General features: G+C 52.5%; 1 protein-coding gene across 1 annotated transcript in view; it reads left to right on the forward strand.

The window, feature by feature from the left end:
- The first annotated feature begins 8873 nt into the window (after window positions 1-8873).
- Window positions 8874-18448, forward strand: part of CRHR2 (corticotropin releasing hormone receptor 2) — a 48117-nt gene continuing 38542 nt past the window's right edge. Inside the window, exon 1 of the mRNA XM_058445958.1 lies at window positions 8874-8973. Coding sequence (XP_058301941.1) covers window positions 8874-8973 — 100 coding nt within the window. The remainder of the gene's footprint in view (window positions 8974-18448) is intronic.

Consider the following 18448-nt stretch of genomic DNA (forward strand, 5'->3'; position numbering starts at 1 on the left):
GGGCAACATAGTGAGACCCCTTATCTACAAAAAAAAAAAAACCTGGGCATGGTTGGTCCCAGCTACTTGGGAGACTGAGGTGGGAGAATTGCTTGATCCTGGGAAGTGGAGGCTGCAGTGATCTATGATTGTGCCACTGCACTTCAGCCTGGGCACAAGAGCAAGAGACCCTGTCTCAAAAAAAAAAAAAAAAAAAAAAAGAAGCTGGGACTCTGACTGGAGGGGGCCATGAGAACTTGAGCTCCCTGGAACACATACATGCCCATGGAGGTCACTGAACCCCCTCAGGGAGGCAGGATAGCGTGCTCACAGCAACTTGAGTTAAATCTCAAAGGACAGCTGTCACCACATGGTAAGAGATATGGATGAGGGAGGCCAAAGAGAATGCAGTTCCTCACACAGTAGGAACACGGCTTTCCTCCTTTCCCCAGATGGAAGGCAGGGCAAACAGTGGCTTCAGTGTTGTTCTGTTTCCCTTCTTTCTTTGGGCTTCAATTAGTTAAACATCTCCCCTTGCTTCTGGCTTATTTCTAGCCTTCAGCATTATTGATAACTTTGGTGTATCTTGGGAAGGTGGGAGGGGTGAGCCAGGAGGTGCTAGTTGCAGCTGTCATACTTCCACGTCCCCTACTTCGCATTTTTTCAGGGCTCTGTCTAATTCCAGGAATAACTGAGGGCCGTGGAGAAGAGATCAGAGTGGAAGGAAGTGGATCCCACCCTTCTCTACTGACAGGCTAGCTCAGGCCACTCACCGGCAGGCTATGATGATGATCAGAGTGCCTGCCGGAGAGGCCATCAGCCCCAGCCCAGGGAGTAGCCAAGCAGAGACCAGGGAACCCCTGGCAGGGAGGCTGGACCCCTAAGAACGTAAACATGACCCAGGGGCAATGTAACGCAGCTCAGCCATGGAGACGATTCCATTTCACAGATGAGAAACTTGAGGTCCAAACAATGAATCCCTTTTCTCCAAGGGCTCACAGCCAGTAAGTCATATAGCCGGACTGGAATCCTCCCTCCCAGTTCAGGCTCCAGGCCAAGTGAACTAGGCAGAGGACAAACCTTGCAGGCCGCTGGCTTCATTCTCACACTACCCCATGTAGCCCCGCCAGCCACCAGGAGAGCACTCTGAAGTCAATGTGGCATTCGGCTCTGGTTTCCTCTGGCTTACTCCTTTGTCCTCCCATGGCCCAAGGGGAGGACAGCTGTTCTGGACACGGGTGACTCCATTACAAAAGGCCACCTCCTCTCCTTGCCAGTCTGATGCCACTGGCCGGTGGCCTTGTCCCCACATTCAGGTGGAAATGCCCCCAAGCTGCCCAGCCACCGGGTCTGACATTTGCCCAGTGAAGGGCTGAGTCCAGGATCTGCCAATCCCGTGGACCACTCACCTTTTATTGACCTGCTGTCTCAGGCTCTTGCCCTCTGGGGAGCCCCAAGCTCAAGGCCCCACAACGTCATCCTGCAGTAGAGGCAGCGTGGCCCAGAACAAGAGGAAGAGACATGTGTCATTGCTTTGTCTCACTGAGCAGGCAGAAAGAGGTTGGGGAGAGGGCCAGCTAAGTGGCTGGGGAAGAAGCCTTCCTGGGGATGGCCTTCCTTAAAATGCCAGGTCCCAGGCCTCATGGGGCCTTGGTTTCTCCACTTGTGAGATGGAAGCATGAATTGAGTGACTGTCAAGGTCCCTTCTGGCTCCAGTGTTCTCTGGGTAGCAGCATCTGGACCAGGACTCAGGCCACCACCACTTCCCTGCAGAGTCCCCCGCCTGATCTCCCTGCCTCTGGGTGTGTCCCAGCCAAGCCATCCTCCACCCTATTTTTCCCACGTTCCAGCCCTTGTCACTCCCATAGTGGAAACCTCCAAAGGCTGCCTTACCCAGCCCACATGCCCCAGGCCTGAGCTCTGCCCATGGCCCTGCCTCACCCTAGTAGTCCCCCTGTAATGGACTGAATGTTTATGTCCCACTCCCGTACCCCAAAGCCAAATGCTGAAACCCTAACCCCCATTGTGATGGTCTTAGGAAATGTGGCTTCTGAGAGGTGACTAGTCAGGAGGGCAGACCCTTCATGATGGGATTCTTGTCCTTATATAAAGGGATGGGAGAGCTTGCTCTGTCTCTGCCCTGTGAGGCTATGAGGAGAAGATGGCCATCTGGAGGCCAGGAAGTAGTTCCACACCAGACACCACCTGCCAGCACCTTGATCTTGCACTTGCCAGCCTCCAGAACTGTGAGAAAGAAAGTCCTATTGTTTATAAGCCGCTGAGTCTATGATATTGTTCCACAGCCCAAACTAGCTAAAACATCCCCTCAGGCACCCATCTGTGACAGATGCCACCCATACAAACCACCTGCTGGTCTGTGGGCCTGCCTTGTTCTTGCTCATTTGCTGTCGACACCTCCAGCCTCACTCAGCTGAGGTCCCCTCATTCCTTAAGCCGCCTTCCCTGGCCCCACTGGTGGGATGCATGGGTTGGTGATGCTTACTCCTCCACCCATAGGCCTTGCCTGTTTACTTGTTGTCTCCCCCAACAAGCTGGGGCAACCACTGTGTCTTCTCTCCCTGTCTCCTGCACTTAATAGTTGCTGAATAAATAAAATTGTGTTAAGTTCAAACCAAACACTGTCTCCTGCCTCCCGGCCCAGTGTTCTTGCAGGGGTCCAGGAAAGGCAGGCATAGGTAATGGCATCCAGAGCCTGCCCACAGTGTGACCCTGCCCTTGACCACTCCACACCGCTTGCCCTGAGGCTCCCGGGGTCCTCCCTGTCCATTCGTTCACTTGACATCTAATAACCTACTTTTTTCTAAGCACCCACGGTCAGGCCTTGCACAGGGTCTTGCACATAGTAGGCCTTCAGTGTTCGTTGACTTTGAAACAAAATAACAATAACGGCAACCTCTCACATTTATGGGCAGAGTTTGTCCACACAGGTCCTCACATGGTCCTCACAATGGCCACCCATGACAGGTATTATTTTGTTTTACAGGCAGGAGAACCAAGGGGGAAAGAGTGGAGGGAGCAAGTTAGGCATCTCGTGGGCCACAAAAGACGCTGGAGCAGGAGCAAGGGCAGGGACAGGCTCCATGGGGTGGAGCCCAGACTCTGGCACAGGCCAAGCCCTCCAGGGCAGCCTCAGCCTCCCTGCGCCACCTGGGATCCCCTCCACGGGTTTCTGCCCAGGACAGCCCATGGCGCCTGCTCCTGGGAGGAGCCTGCACACGGGACAGGGCACAGCTGTGAAACCACAGACAGGACAAACAGAGCCAGGCCTGATGCCACTGGGCACCGGAGCCTGGACTATTCCGGAAAACACGGGCTCCACAGCTGTTCTCAGGCACAAAGTTCAGGGCTCGTTCATGAGCAGGTAGAAGCTCCACCAGAGCTGACTTAATCTCTATTAATCAAATGTGACCTGTTTTTCTTTAGAGACCAGTGACAACAGAACTGCATCGTCACTCCTGCTCTGCCCTGGCCTTCCTGAACTGGGATTTGGGAGGCAAAAAAGAGAATGGAATCAAAGTAACATCCCATGGAACCCATGGGGTAAAAACGAAAATTAAAACTGGCCCAAATCAATGTCTGTTCTTTCAACAATGCTGAAAATTGTGTTCTGAAATTGCATGGCAAGAGCAGAGTCTGCAGCCTGAGGCTAAATTGGTGTGACCACAGCTAAATTAAGGAGACAGCATTAGAAACCTGGGGAATGTCACCTGGCCACAAGGTCGGCATGGAGCCGGGAACTCCCTCTGCGGGACCCAAGGCACATCATCTCCTATGGCACTGGGTCTGAGCAGTCTTAGTCACAGGCAGAGATGGGGTCCCTGTGGTGGCCCCAAAGGCAGGGCAGAGGTCCCTTTCTCGACAGGTGCTGCCTTTCCTTAGACTCCTCCTTGGACTGCAAGGACCAGCTCATCCCTTCCTGCCTGGGCTGCTGCATTTGCCCACACTGACTTCTTAACTCCAGGCTTGCCACCTCCAACCCAAGACTACCCTGCTGCCTGAGCAAAAACCTTCTAGAATGCCGACCCTCCCCTGCCCCTCCCCTGCTCAGGGACACATGTGTCCCTAAGTCCTCCAGCCTTTGAAAGTCACCGTTTCCTTTCACAACCACATACAACGACCCAGCCACCCCATCCTATTAGATTTACAGAAGGTCTAGGCTCCCTGCAACAGTGCTGGCTCCCAGGCAAGTGGGTGGGGTGCCTTGCATTTTCCTGGTCACTTTTTACTCTAAAGTCTACTCCTGTTCAATTCCTGAACGCTTCTGTGTTGGTCAGAATTCCAGGGGTAGTGAGCAACAGAAACAAATTTTAAACATAAAGCAAGGTATATTAGAAAGCTCCCTTACTGGAGGCAGGGGCAAGGCTGGCCTCAGGTCCAACTGGAATTGAAGCCTTAAAGGCTACCAGGCCCTTCTCTCCTCCTCTCTTCTCTGCCCATGCTCTTGGCTTGGCTCTCGATTAACCCACTACACTTGGCATCTCTGGTTCTTCACGAGAAAGGAATAGGCTCTCTCTTTGGAGCAAAGTTTAAAAATTCCAGCTGAGCAAGGTGGCTCATACCTGTAATCCCAGCACTTTGGGAGGCCAAGATGGGAGGATCGCTGGAGCCCAGGAGTTCGAGACCAGCCTAGGTAACATAGTGAGACTCTGTGTCTACAAAAAACGTTTTAAAAATTAGCTGAGCATGGTGGCCTACGCCTGCAGTTCCAGCTACTCAGGAGGCTGAGGTGTGAAGATCACTTGACCCTGGAAGGTAGAGGCTATAGTGAGCCATGATCATGCCACCGTACTCCAGCCTAGGTGACAGCATAAGACCCTGTCTCAAAAAATAAAAATAAAAATCCCAGAGGAGGGCTATGACTGGGTAATTTCAGATGAGCTGTCCATTCCTGCACCAACCAACCATGGTCAGCGGGGTGAGACACTCTCATTGTCCAGCTTGGTCAATAGCATTCGGCCAATCCGCAGTGGCTGGCTGCTAGCCAGATCACATGGCTGGAGAAGAGCATGCCTGTTCTTTGCTCCTAAGGGAACAAAATCAGTTCTTAGGGGGCAGAACCATCTGATATGAGAATGGTCTGTGGCCCTCCAAAGAGGCAAGTACATGACACACATACAGTATGTCTGTGGTATTAAAATTTCATGGTAGGAGGGAGGGCAATCAGGAAAATAAATATCTAAAAAGCCTCCTTGTAAATAATAATGGGAAAAAAAAGGCTGAGCAGCGTTGGAGTAGAGGATGGAGAATTTCTCAGAAGGACAGTACCATCTTGGGACAAAACAAAGAAACGTCCAGTTCAGCTCCCGCTTCCTGCAACCTCTCACATCTCCTAACCCTGTATCCAACATGCCCCAGCACCTCCTCCTTCACTGCTGGCACAGGCTGTTGTGTTTTGTAGACTTTTCTGAAGATGAGGCATAACATTCATTGACAATTCACCACCATAGGGAAGCTCCCAGTTCATCCATGCTTGGACCTGGCCTGGGCCCCCAGTCCGTGTCTCCTCTTCTTTTTCCTCCTCCTTTCTAGAGCTCAGCTCCTACCCCTTCTACACCTTCTCCATCTTGGAATGCTGTGCTCAATCTAGTCATTTCAATAGCTTTGCTTTACAAAGCTAGTTAGGTCTCTTTCCACACACTTCTCTTTTAGATCACGCTGAGTTTGTCTTTCAACACCAAAAAGGCCCATGAAGGCATTTTCAAAAACATAAAGCCTCCTCTCCACCCTGAATCTACCCTTAGTAACACCAAGCTTATAAATGACAATGTTGTTGTTAACCTGCTCAGATCACGTTGCTAGGCAGGGTTTCTTCTACCACCAGCAGCCTCAGAAAGTGAAAGACTGTCTAGAGGAAACCCCGGAAGTTCAAGTTTTTTGTTTTTTTATTGTTGTTGTTTGTTGTTAACACCTTCCATTTAGAGGGATCAAGTCCAGACTTCTTTGACCATTTAGGCTCCCTTACATGGGGTTCCCCAAAGGTGAGGATTCCTTTGCAGGGATGCATAAAGAAAGTAAGAGACGAGGCAAGGCAGGACAGAGAATGGAAAAGATCCCAGGCAGAGTCCCGGCCTCTGCCTGGTTCCACAAGGAGTTCTAGAATGTCCATTACACTTCAGAGTTCCTTCCACCTCCAGGCAAAGGAACAACAATCAGTCAATGCTAAGGATGCCCTCAGGGGGTTGGGAGGATATAAATTCCTGGGTACTTTGTGCAAAAAGTGGTTCTCATTGCCCCAGGAGAGTTCTAAGAAAGTTCTACGTTGTGAAAGGGGACCTATTTAGAAGCACAAGGAAAGCCAGGGGAATGGCACTGCCATGGATTGAATGTGTGTGCCCCCCAGATTCTTGAGTTGAAGCTTTAACCCCTAATGTGATGCTATTTGGGAGGTAATTAGGGTTTAGGGTTAGGTGAGGTCATGAGGGAGGAACCCCCATGATGGAATTAGTGCCTTTAGAAGAAGAGGAAGAGACAAGAGTCCAATGTCTCTGCATGTGAGGAAACAGCAAGAAGGCAGCCACCTGCAAACCCAAGAGAGGGCCTCATCAGAACCTGACCATGCTGGCACCCTGATCTTGGATGTCACCGCCTCCAGAATAGAGAGAAATCAATGTCTGTTGTTAAGGCCACCCAGGGTATGGTACTCTGCTACAGCAGCCCGAGATAAGACAGGCACCCAGAACACCCCACCCAGAGAGGAACCTGGGCTAAGCACCACAGTGCCTACTGTTACCCGGACCCTCCTAAAGCTGCAGAGAATCTGGCTTCCCTCCAGCTTGCCCCACCCAGCCAGGCTCCCAGCTGCATAAGACCTTGCTCCCTGCTTCTGCTCAGGAGACTTCCCCATTTGCAGTAAGGGTCTCCCCTTCCTCCATCTGTTTAAACCCTTCAAGGTGCTCCTGCAGTACCTTCCCAGGAAGTGCCCTCTCACTCCCCCGAGCTGGCCCAGCACCTGTGCCATGTCCCACCTCCCATCAGTTATGGATGCCAGGTCTCATGGGTTCCCCATGCCTCTCCTTCCCGTGTCCCTGCACACTCTGAGGCTGGCCTCTGCTCTCGGTGCCTGCTATTAGGCTGGCCCCTGGAGACCTCCAGCTGAAGGCTGCTGAAGGGAACTGTCCCAGCCATCTTTCAGAGTCTGCACAGCCCTCAAAGTCCTGCCCAGCTTATGATGTTTTGTAGGAGGTATCCACCTTCTACAAGGAGCCCTCTCTGACCAAGCCCATCTGGCTGGGTCTGGGAAAGCCAAATCCTGCCCCAGGACTTGGGATAGGGTTTTCACTCTGCCACCTTCAAATAAATGAGGAATCTGGTCAATTCTTCCTCCACTTTTCCTGTAAAGATTTCCCTGTACCACTGAGACTAAGCTCTGTACAAAAGAGGAGGGAAGGGGGAAGAAAAAACAAGGAGAGGAAGATTGGGGCACATCCACATTCATCCTTATCCTCACAGAGCTTGGAGAACAGTCCACACCAGTGAGGCAGGGCTTCAGACTCAGACCTGCGAGATTTCACAGGAGAGGGAGGTGGGAGCTGGAACAGCCAGGAAGGCTGCCTGGAGGAAGAGGCTGAGGGTAGGGAGGAGGCACTCAAGGACAGAAAAGCGTCCCATGTCTTAGATAGGGAGACTAGAAGGAGCACAGAGTGTCTGAGTTACTTAAATTGGGACTGAGTTTTCCAAGGTCTCTCTCCACCCTGCCTGCGTCTCCACGAGAAAGCTTGGTGCCCCACTAATCACATTCCTCACATGCTTTCCCCTCAGATCCTAACAACAAGCAATGTGCAACTTTGGCTTAAGCTTTTAAACCCCCTGCACCAGGCCCACTTGTCAGGAACAGCTCCTAAGGAGGCTTCTGAGGCTCCGGAAGAACAGACCTCCTCTCATGAGCCCTGACCCAGCCCCAGGTTAAACCTGTCCCCTCAAGAACAGCACTGCTCAGCCACCTGACACCAGGATCCCTAGCCATTTCCTGAAACATACAGACACCTGGGCCCTATCCCAAGCTACGTCATTGGAATCTCTGGGTGAGCCCTGCCATGGCTGTATTTGCTGTTGGTTGGGTTTTTTTTTTTTTAAAGCATTTTATTTTGATAGAATTTCAAATGTACAGAAAAGTTGGAAGAATGATCCAAAGCATATCCATATACCCCTTTACCAGATTTACCAACAATTTACATTTTGCCCCATCTGCTCTCTTGTTCTATCTATATATCTATCTATGTAAGTGTATTTCTGAACCATTTGAAAGTATGTAAGAAACATGGTGCCCCTTTAATCCTAAATGTGTATTTTCCAAGAACGAGAACATTCTCTCACCTACCCCCAGTACAGTAACAGAATCGGCAGATGTGCATCGATACAGTACTACCATTTACCCCAGCATCCACACTCCCATCTCAGTCATCCCAGTAGGCATTAGCACCTGTTAAAAGCTCCCCAGATAGGTGTTAGGCAGTGCTGGCTCAGCTGAGACCCAGGGCAGCCCAACCCTGTGCTCAAGCAGGGACCACAGCCTAGGCCCCCTCCTCCCTTTCTCAATTCCTCTCTCCCACCTGGGGAGCTACAGCCCCAGGCAATGCTGGCAGCAGATAGAAAGTATTAACCCCTTCTCTGCAGGCTGGAGGGAGAACATAGCCCCTTGGCTAGCTGGGTAGCAGCAGCTGTCCCTGTCCGGGACCAGCTATAAATAACCTGGAGGCTGTGGGCTGTGGGGCGGGGTCACCGCTGCCCTGTGGAAGAAGTGGGTGGAGAATACCTCCTCGTGCCCAGGGCCTTACCTTGGCCTCCCCTCCAGGGCCGGGTGGGGTGGGACTGGCCAGGCTGTGGCCACTGTGCTGGGCAGCACACTCCAGTCCCTAACCCCAGCCACTACTAGCATGAGGGGTCCCTCAGGGCCCCCAGGCCTCCTCTACATCCCACACCTCCTCCTCTGCCTGCTCTGCCTCCTCCCACCGCTGCTCCAAGTAAGTGCAGGGAGTGGGAGTCCCCGAGGTGGGGCGCCAAGAGCGCGGAGCTCCCAGCTCTCATGGCTGGGGGCGGGGTCTCAGGGCCTGGTGGCTGGGCTGGATTGGGGATCCCTGTGTCTGATGATGAACTGGAGATTCCGTGTCTGGGTGAGGGGGCAGGGGGAGGGAAGATGAAACTGTGAGGCCTGCCAGGATGAGACTGGGAGACCCCTGTGAATAAGCAGAGGGTTCTGGGGTGACATCCTAGCATCCAGAACTTGACTACCTCAGGTTTCAAGGTTCCCTGTCTCCTATCCATTCTCTCCCCACCCCCATGATCCCCCCTCCATCTCTCCTGCAGGATCCTTGACTTCTTTCCCCAGCCCACCCCTAGTTCTGACCCTTACCCCCAGGGACCCGCAGAGAGCCGCCTCCTGCCCCTGCTGCCTTGTCTCCATCCTTCCTCCCAGTGCCTGGAATCAGGCAGCCCCCGGTACCACATGAGCGATGGGGACAGAGTGGGCTCTGGGAGAACCAGCCTCTCCAAGGGTTTCTCGAGACTCTGAGCTTCATCCAGCCATACCCCGTGCCTTTGTCCAGAGTCAGGGGCCGCCGATGGAAGGTGGGGTGAAGGGACACAGAGCGACCATCAAAAGAGAGCTGAAGAAGTGGGGGAGAGGCTGGTGGGAGTGGTCCACCTCCAGCCTTCTCCCCATTTTACGGATGGGGAAACTGAGGCTCAGAGTGGGAGGGTGACCTGTCCTAGGCCTCACAATCTGAGAAGTGGTGCCAGAGTGGAAGCTAAGAGGTCTGTCACTGTCCTGACTCTGCCACAGACCAGCCTTGGGGACCATTTTCTGGGGCTTAGCGTCCCTATATGTATAAGGAGGATAATACATTCAATAGTAATTCAACAGATATTTGCCAACAAAACCAATCCAAATCCCTGCTTTGCTGCTTCATGGGTGACCTTGGACAGGTTACTCAAATCCTCAGTTTCCTCATCAGTAAAATGAGGATGACAACGGTGCTTACTGAACAGGCTTGTTTTGAGGAACATTGAGGTAATACAAGTAAAGCACGCAGCATCGTGCTTGGTGTGGTGTGAGCACGCAGTGAATGCCAGCCATGCTTTTGTGCCAGGTGCCACAGATTCAGCATGAGGACATGAGGGTCCCTGCCTCCCTGGGGGCCTGGCCAGGTGGAGGAGAGAGGTGGGAGGCAGGTAGTATGCTGAGCTGTGGTCAGTGTCCGATAGGCAGATGGCCCCCAGACCTGCTGAGTCCTTTGAGTGACATTGCAGACTGGCAATTGGGATGGGTGAAGGTTGTGCAGGGGGTTCACCATCCACCCCTCTGCCCTCAAGACATCCTGGGCTTTGAGCTCTCTTGCCCTCTCCCACTTGTTCTCCAGACAGGTGCCTTCCAGGAGATCCAAGTGTTGGAGCAAGTGTTGCCCCTCAGCCCGTCCCTCTGGGGGCCATGCTGCCAGCCGCCTAAGCTGGTTAGACGGAGGAAGCTTCTGCTGGCTGCTCCAGAGGTGCCCTAGGATTCTCAGGGCAACACTGTGGTCTCAGCTTCCCTTGAGGTCATCCCAGGCCCTGCCCCTAGCTCTCCCGGGGATCCCGGACTGGGATAGAGACTAGTTACTTACCCACAGCCACTCAGCATGCAAGCAGCTGGAGAGCACTTAAACCTCGGCCTTTCTGATGCCAAAGCCCAGCCTTCCTCTCACGGGGCCTTCATGGCAATGGGACTTTTTCCTGGGTCCTGAGATGATGAGACCCGGAGCAGGCAGTGGGGAGGGAAGGCAGCCCAGGAGAGTCCGGCCTTGGAGGCTTCTCAGTTATTCATCCAGTATTTAAGGAGGACTGCCCATGGGGAGGATCCAGGGTCTGAACGCTAATCTGGTTCCTGTTCTTGTGGAGTTTATAGCCCAGAAGGGGGTGTGGCAGGAAAGAAAGGAGTCTGTATTTACAAGTTCCAGCAAATGGGCTCAGAAGAAGCATGTGCAGGTATGAGGGCCCTTGACACGATGGGGGAGCCTGGTGGGAGGTGGGCAGCATAGCAGGGTTGGAGATGGGTAGTTCAAGGGAAGGGATAGGGGAGCAAGTTGGGGGTAAGGCCCCAGGGCCCCAACCCTGAAAAGACATATGTAGGAGACTGCAGAGCTGTATGGGTCCTGGTGGGATCTGAGGACATGGGGAGTTCTCTGAGCAGGGGAGGGGCCTGGTCTGATCTGCAATTGTAAGGGTTCCAGCTGGTGCTTTTGAGTGAAGAGGATGCCCTGGCCCAGGGCACACAGAGGGCCTGGAGGAACCCACCCAGCCTTGACCCTGGTGCTCCCTATTCCCCGTGGAGGCCTTCAGGAAGCTGCTCTGGAGGCAGGTGGTAATCTAGCAGCTGTTAAGTGGTGTTAGGCGCCTTACTCAAACACCAGGAAGGTGGGGCCACTTATTCACAGACAGGAAACAAGTTTAAAGAGGCTCAGCAATGCCACTTGCCTCCCACTCTGTGAAGATCGCAGGAGCCTCTCGGCCCCTGCTAAGTCCAGCTCCTTGGAGCTTTGGACAGCGAGACACCCCCCAGGGTCTCAGGATGGTGCCTCTGTGACCTCTTGCCCCAGGTCCTGGCTTCTGGTGGGCCCATCTGCCCCAAGAAGGCTCAACAAAGAGAATAGAATACAGAGAAGTCCCTGGCAGTCCCTGGACCCTCCCTGACCTGTCCGGCTCACACCAAAGACCGAGTCCACAGTGTCCCCTGACACACACACACTGAGGGTCTGCAGAGCCGGGGCTCCAGGGCCATTTGCCAGCAGCTAATGACTTTTCCCAAAAATTCAACTCTCTTCTGAGCGTTTTCTAGCCTCACTAGCTAATTTAGTCTCTATTTTTGCCATTTTGTTGGTGTTTCAGTATTTTTTTTTAATCTGTCTGAGGGCAATGCCTACTTAATTTTGTATTCCTCCTAAGTCTCAAATTTGCAGCACTTTAAGAATTATGGGACTACTCTTTATCCTCTTAGCTGTCATATTCTATTTCATTTAATTTAAACCATTTTATCTATAGCCAGTTTATCTACAGTCACTTTTTCCAAAATTCTAACTTTTTTAATTTTAATTTTAATTATTTTATTTTATTTTTTTGAGACGAAGTCTCGCTCTGTTGCCCAGGCTGGAGTGCAGTAGCACAATCTCGGCTCACTGCAACCTCCGCCTCCTGGGTTCAAGCGATTCTCCTGCCTCAGCCTCCTGAGTAGCTAGGATTACAGGCACCTGCCACCACACCCAGCTAATTTTTTTTGTACTTTTAGTAGAGACTGGGTTTCACCATGTTGGCCAGGATGGTCTCAATCTCCTGACCTCATGATCCACCCACCTCGGCCTCCCAAAGTGCTGGGATTGCAGGAGTGAACCACCGCACCTGGCCTTAATTTTTATTTTTAATTTTTGTGGGTACATAGTAGGTGTATATATTTATGGGGTACATGAGGTATTTTGATACAGGCATGCAATGTGTAAAAATCACATCATGTAAAATGGGGTATCTATCCCCTCAAGAATTTATCCTTTGTGCTACAGACAATCCAATTATACTTTTAGTTATTTTTAAATGTAAATTAAATTATTGACTACAGCACCCTGTTGTACTATGAAATACTACGTCTTATTCATTCGATTTTTTTTTTTTTTTGGTACCCATTAGCCCATCCCCTACTACCCTTCTCAGCCTCTGGTATCCATTCTTCTACTCTCTATCTCCATGAGTTCAATTGTTTTGAATTTTAAATCCCACAAATAAGTGATAACATGCGATGTTTGTCTTTCTCAAAATTCTAATTTTCAGTCATTGCAAACCCATGGGGGACAGATTATTCAATAAGCTTATTTTATATTACTCAGCAGCCCTACAGGGCCTATCATGGGCACTGACGCACCTCGCCTACTTTTAGCTTCACATCAACCCCATAAGTTAAAACCATCCTATCCCCATTTTGCAGATGAGGAAGTGAGGTGAGCTCATGTGCTCAGGGCCACTCAGCTGGTACGTGGCAGGGCCAGGATTCCAACCCGCAGCCTGACTCCTGATTCTTTTCCTTTAACAAAAGCTTAATTTTAATGTTATTTAATTTTAATGTCGAGTTATTTTTAGGACATTCAGACAGATGGCAAACAAATCAGAAGAGGTGACTTTTATGCAAACTGGACATTAGATGTGTTGATAATTAAGGAGATAACTTTAGGCCAAGTGGCCTGTTACAGGACCTCCTGCTGGCCAGTTCCTGCCCCTATGTTGGGCCAAGTCACCTCTCCCTTCCCTCCCCTTCCCCCTCCTACTCCAGTCAGAGTTCAGGGCCCAGGGCTCGGCACGGGTGAGACAAGCAGGGCTGAGGGGAGAGGGATTCATGGGCGTTCAGAGAGAAGAGAGAACAGCAGAATGAGGAGAGGCCTAAAGCCTCCCGGGGGAGCTGGAGGGGAACTGGGAAGGAAGAGTGGTGCATCCTAGGAAGACGAACTTAGACGAGCACAGACTTAGGGACAAGAAAGCCACTGGGAGCTGCCCAGGGGGCCGTGGGGGTCCTCACTCAACATCCAACACTCTACAAGTTAGAACTGAGTATCTAAAGTCTCCTCTTCCAAGGAGCCTGCCTGGACACGCCAGAAAACAATGACCCACTTCCCTCATCTGACTCCCCACCCCTCACCCTCCCCTCGGCCAGTCGCAGCTCCCATTACTGCCCCCTATGTCTGTGCAGGGCCTGACTGCCTCCTCCTCTCCTTCCTTCCTCATGTCCACCTTCTTCCCCTCTTCCCCCTCCTCCCCATTCCTGCATCCTTCCTTCCTCCCCCACCTCCTCCCCTTTCTCTTCCCAGTCTCCTCCACCTCCTTCCCCCACACTCCTCTTCCTCCCCTTCCTTCCTTCTCTCCTCCCCATTCTCCCCCTCTCCCTTTTCTGACCCCTTCTTCTCTCCTCCTCATCATCCCCTCTCCTCTATGCTCCTCCTTCCTCCTTTCCTCCCCTCCCTCTTCCTCCTTCTCTGCACTCCTCTTCCCCTCTTTTCCAGTCTTCCCCTCCAAGCCTCCTCCTTCTCCTCTTCCCTCTCCTCTTGCTCCTTCCTGTAACTCTGTGCTCCCTAAGGGGCAGGGCCTGAGCTCAGGCTCAATGAAATCCACTGAATGAAAGCAAACATGGAGTGGAATCCTGCTCCTCCCAGCTAAGTCCTTCTCTGACCTTGGGAAGCAGAGGGAGGAAGCAGGGAGGGAGCTCACCCCATTCCCTTCCGGTCCCTGGCAGCCTGGGCCCAGGACAAGTGGTCCTGTAAATCTCCCCAGCTTAGACCACAGGCTAAATTTAGACAGAAGCTTTGTCGCCAGGCCCTGGAGGGAACGCTAGACTGGGCCAGACCCTCAAGCTCCAGGGAGGCGACACATTTGAGGCCTGTCTGGGCCCTGGGCACAGGTTCTGTTTGGATAGGACCCAAGGTGGAAGAAGAGCAGCTGGAGTCTTGGCTCTCACTCCTGCGTCTTTCCCCAGCCAGGGCCTCTCCTTTGCCTCTTCTAAGGTGAGGGCCTCCATGCCAGGCACTGAGAGGCGGGAACCAGGACCTGGGCCCTCACACAGGCTAGGCTCCGAGCGAAGTTCAGAGAGAAGGAAATATAACAAGCAGGAAAAGCCCAGAGCCTGGGCTCCCAGAATTAGGAGTGGGGTTGTAGCTCTACCTGGCTGAGGGGGCCATGGTTTCATTAATCCATCCAAGCAGTCAGTCGACAAACATTTATTGAGCACCTGCTATGTGCCAGGCTCTGAACTAGGGACTGGGGACGCAGATGTGGACCCTGGGCTCCCACAGCCTACAGTCAGTTTCATGGGCTGGCGTGTGGATGGTGGGGAGCTGTCTGCCCTAGAACAACAGCCAAGAGCTAATCAGCACAGATGTCCAAGATGTTCCCCTCAGAAGAGAGAAAAATGGAAACAGGAAAACAGTCTATTTCTTCTCTACACTCTGACACACCTCTGACACCAAAAGTATGGATTTTCTGCCCCAAGCAATTCTCCACTTCTCTGGGGACCCCAACTGGGTGTCCTACAATTCAATTCAATTCTGATGCTATCTTCCTGGAGTTGGCATCAGCCCCCATAGGTAAAGGCTCAGTCCCACAAGACTGCCCCCAATTCAGATGCCAGTCGCAAGACAGGGCTTCTCATTCTCCCGACGGACAGGCTACATAAATCAAGAGTTCCCATGACCCTCTCTTTGGGTTCAATAATGTGCTATAACATTTTGCAAAATTCAAGGAAACATTTCTATTTACCGGTTTACTTTAAAGTCTATCACAAAGGATATAGCTGAACAGCCAGGTGGAGAGGCACACAGGCCAAGCTGTGGGGAGGGCGCAGAGCACCGTGCCCTCACTGGATGCCACCCTCCCAGCACCACCAGGTGGTCACCAACTGGAAGCCCCCAATCCCACCTTTGAGGGGTTTCATGGAGGCTCCATTAGAGAGGCATATTAACCCAATCTCCAGCCCCTCTCCCTTCCCCAAGGTGTAGGAAGGTGCTGAAAGCTCCAACCTTCTAGCCATGGCTTGGTTCCTCTGGTAACCAGCTCCATTTGGGAGCCCACCAAGAGTCACCTCATTAGAACAAATGACACTCCTGTCACCCAGGAAATTCCAAAGGTTTTAGGGACTCTGTGTCAGGAACAGGGGGCTAAGACCTAATATTTATAATTCCTCATCCCTCTTGTGCAAGGTCCTGCCCACTGGCTGGGTCTGCCTCCCGTGACCCAGGTCTCTGCCTCCAAGGCCCCTGCTCATCTGTGGCAAGAGAGGGGCTTCTCACTTGAGCAGCCTCCTGAGCCCCACAGCCACCCCATCTGGGGCTGGGGTCCTCTCAGCATCCGTGACCCACAGGTCTTCAGTTCCTCACCCAGGATCAGCTCTTCCCATGGGTACCTGATCAAGCCGTAACCTACTGACTGACTGGGCTTGAATCCTGCCTCTGCCCCTTACCTGAAGTGGGACCTTTGGTGGGTGACTTTGCTTCCCTGGGCCTCAGCAGTCTCATCTGTGAAATGGGGTTATTTGCAGCTACCTCAGAGACTGCTGTGAGGATTAAATCCGCCGTCTTCTGTAGGGCATTTAGAGGCAAGTCTAGCACTAGAGTAAGTGCTGACTTCGCATGAAAGAAGCCTCCCCTTTCTGCCTGTCTCCCCTCTCCTTCTCTTGGCACCCCCATACCAGATGCTGCGGTTTCCTGTGTGGGCCCTGGGCTCGCCTGCCTCTGAGGCTTTGCTCTCTCAGCTCCTGCCTGGGTCACTTTCTCCTCTTCTTACTGCCCTACTTATGGCCCAAGTCCTTCCATCCTTTTAGATTCTGCTCCAATGCCCAGTTCTCTGAACAGCCTTCGGTTTCCTCAATGAGCATTCACTGAGCACTGCTGAGGGATGAGCTCAGTGGGGGAGGTAGAGGCTGTGCCTTCAGGGTCCCATTGTCCAAGGGAAAGCTGCTGAGGGCAAACGGAATCCCACATTGACTAGAGAGCTGGGAAAGGGGGGCACAGGGTTTCCAGGAAGCTTTTCTGGGTGTGAAGAGCTTGAACTGGGCCTTGGGAGAGCTCTCTAACTAGCCCCCTCCCAAAGTCCTTGCCAAGAGTCACCATTCAGCATGTGCATTCTACGTGCCAGGCTCTTGACCTACAGTAATTTGTTGAATGCACACAAAATCCTATGGGATTTGTATTATCCCCATTTTAAAGATGAGGAGATCAAGGCTCAGAGAACTTAAGCGGCTTGTCAAGGCCACACAGCTAGGCCCAGCATCCCCAGAACTCTTCACACAGGGATGTGTGCACTCTACCCACTCTAAGAGCTCTTCTCAAGTCCTTGGAATGGGATTATCCAAGATGTGTCTGTCCCTGACTTTCCTGGACCATGTGTCTTCTGAGGACAGAAGCCTCTCTTTCCTCCTCCTCCCTGCCCACCCATCACCACCACCACCAGGAGCTCTGCCCAAAATTGACACCTGCAGGGTAGATTACGACTTCGGACTGAGTCAAATCCACCCAAACAAGCCCCTTGAAGAGAATGAGTATCTTTGGCTGTGCCAGCTTTTGGAGCCAGCAGAGAAGTTATAGGAGATGAAGCCGGGATCTGGGGTTATTCCAAAAATTACTTCTGATACGCCTGTCCCAAATTTTGCCCAGACCCAAAGAGCAAGCATCAATTGCAGAGTATGGTAACCCTGTGCCCACTACCCACAAAGTGCTTGCTCAGCCAGAAGATGGCTACAGCCTGAGACCACAGAATCCAAGGCAAGGGCAACCCACATTGCCTGAGTCCTGGGGGAGGATGCCCTGACCCCATGATGGGTTCAAAGCAGATGTCAGAACCCCCGGTAAAGTCAAACAGGAGATCACCTCAGTGATGGGGCTACAAATGTCACAGCTCAGGGGCTTTGAGAGAAGGCACTAACATCTGAGATGGAATGGCTGCATCTGCCTAAGGGCGCACTGTGGACACTGCATGCTTCTGGGTTGCCCGTACCCTGACGTCCAGAGGCTTGGATTCACTGGGAACTCTCCCATGGAGGGCATTATTAGCTGCTTCTCAAACAAGGGGAATGGCAGCCGTAAAGAGGGTGATGGGTCAGGCCTAAAGCCCTCACTCTCCCCAGACCCAGCCAAAGTAGGGCCTGAGAATTCTTCCTGGAAGGTCTCAGTGTCTGGAGTGTTCCCTCCCCTCCCCAGCACCCCAACCCCTGGCAGTGGCTCACTGGGTCAGCAAGGTCTTCCTGATGCCCGAGAAGCTGGAGCTGAGGAACTCTCAGCATCTCCCTTGATATGTGGACAGCAAGATCACAGCCCCCAGTGTTTGTCCTGCAGGCCAAGAGGCCAGAACTCCTAGCTGACAGCTCAGGAGGCCCCCACAGTGCCGAGACACACACACACAACACACACACCTGCTCCCCTGCGTTTCCCTCTGTACCTCGCATCGTGGGTGGGAGTTTAGCAGAACACAGGTGCGGTGAGTGCCTCTAAGTGGTGTCTGCCTCACCCTGGGCTTCCAGGAGGGGTGCAGGGGGCAGCACTCTCCTGTCTGAGCAGGTGGGATCATTCATTAGAAGCTCCAGGCTGACATGGTGAGGCTGAGCATGCAGCTTCCAGTCCCAGCACAGGAAATGGACTGAGCCCAATGTGGAGAATGTGATGTTTGAGGGCTTTTGGGCTCTGGCCCCTGGGGACATCCTGGGGCAAACATTGACCCAGCTGCCAGGAAGAGTACATCTGACAAGCAGCAGGAAGAGAAGGGGCTGCCCACTGATGGAGCAGTGCCTTCTGGAATCCCAGAATCAGGAATGTCAGGGTTAGGAGGGGCACAAAAGTCACACACATGTGTGCATGTACTCACACACACACACTGACCATAGAACAAGAAAAGGAGTGGTCTTGGGAGGAATGGGGCCAAGGGTTAGAATTCGGAGTGCATTGCTCTCATTCAGTCATAC

This window comes from Hylobates moloch, unplaced genomic scaffold (assembly GCF_009828535.3).
Source record: "Hylobates moloch isolate HMO894 unplaced genomic scaffold, HMol_V3 SCAFFOLD_1, whole genome shotgun sequence".
Classification (NCBI taxonomy): Eukaryota; Metazoa; Chordata; class Mammalia; order Primates; family Hylobatidae; genus Hylobates; species Hylobates moloch.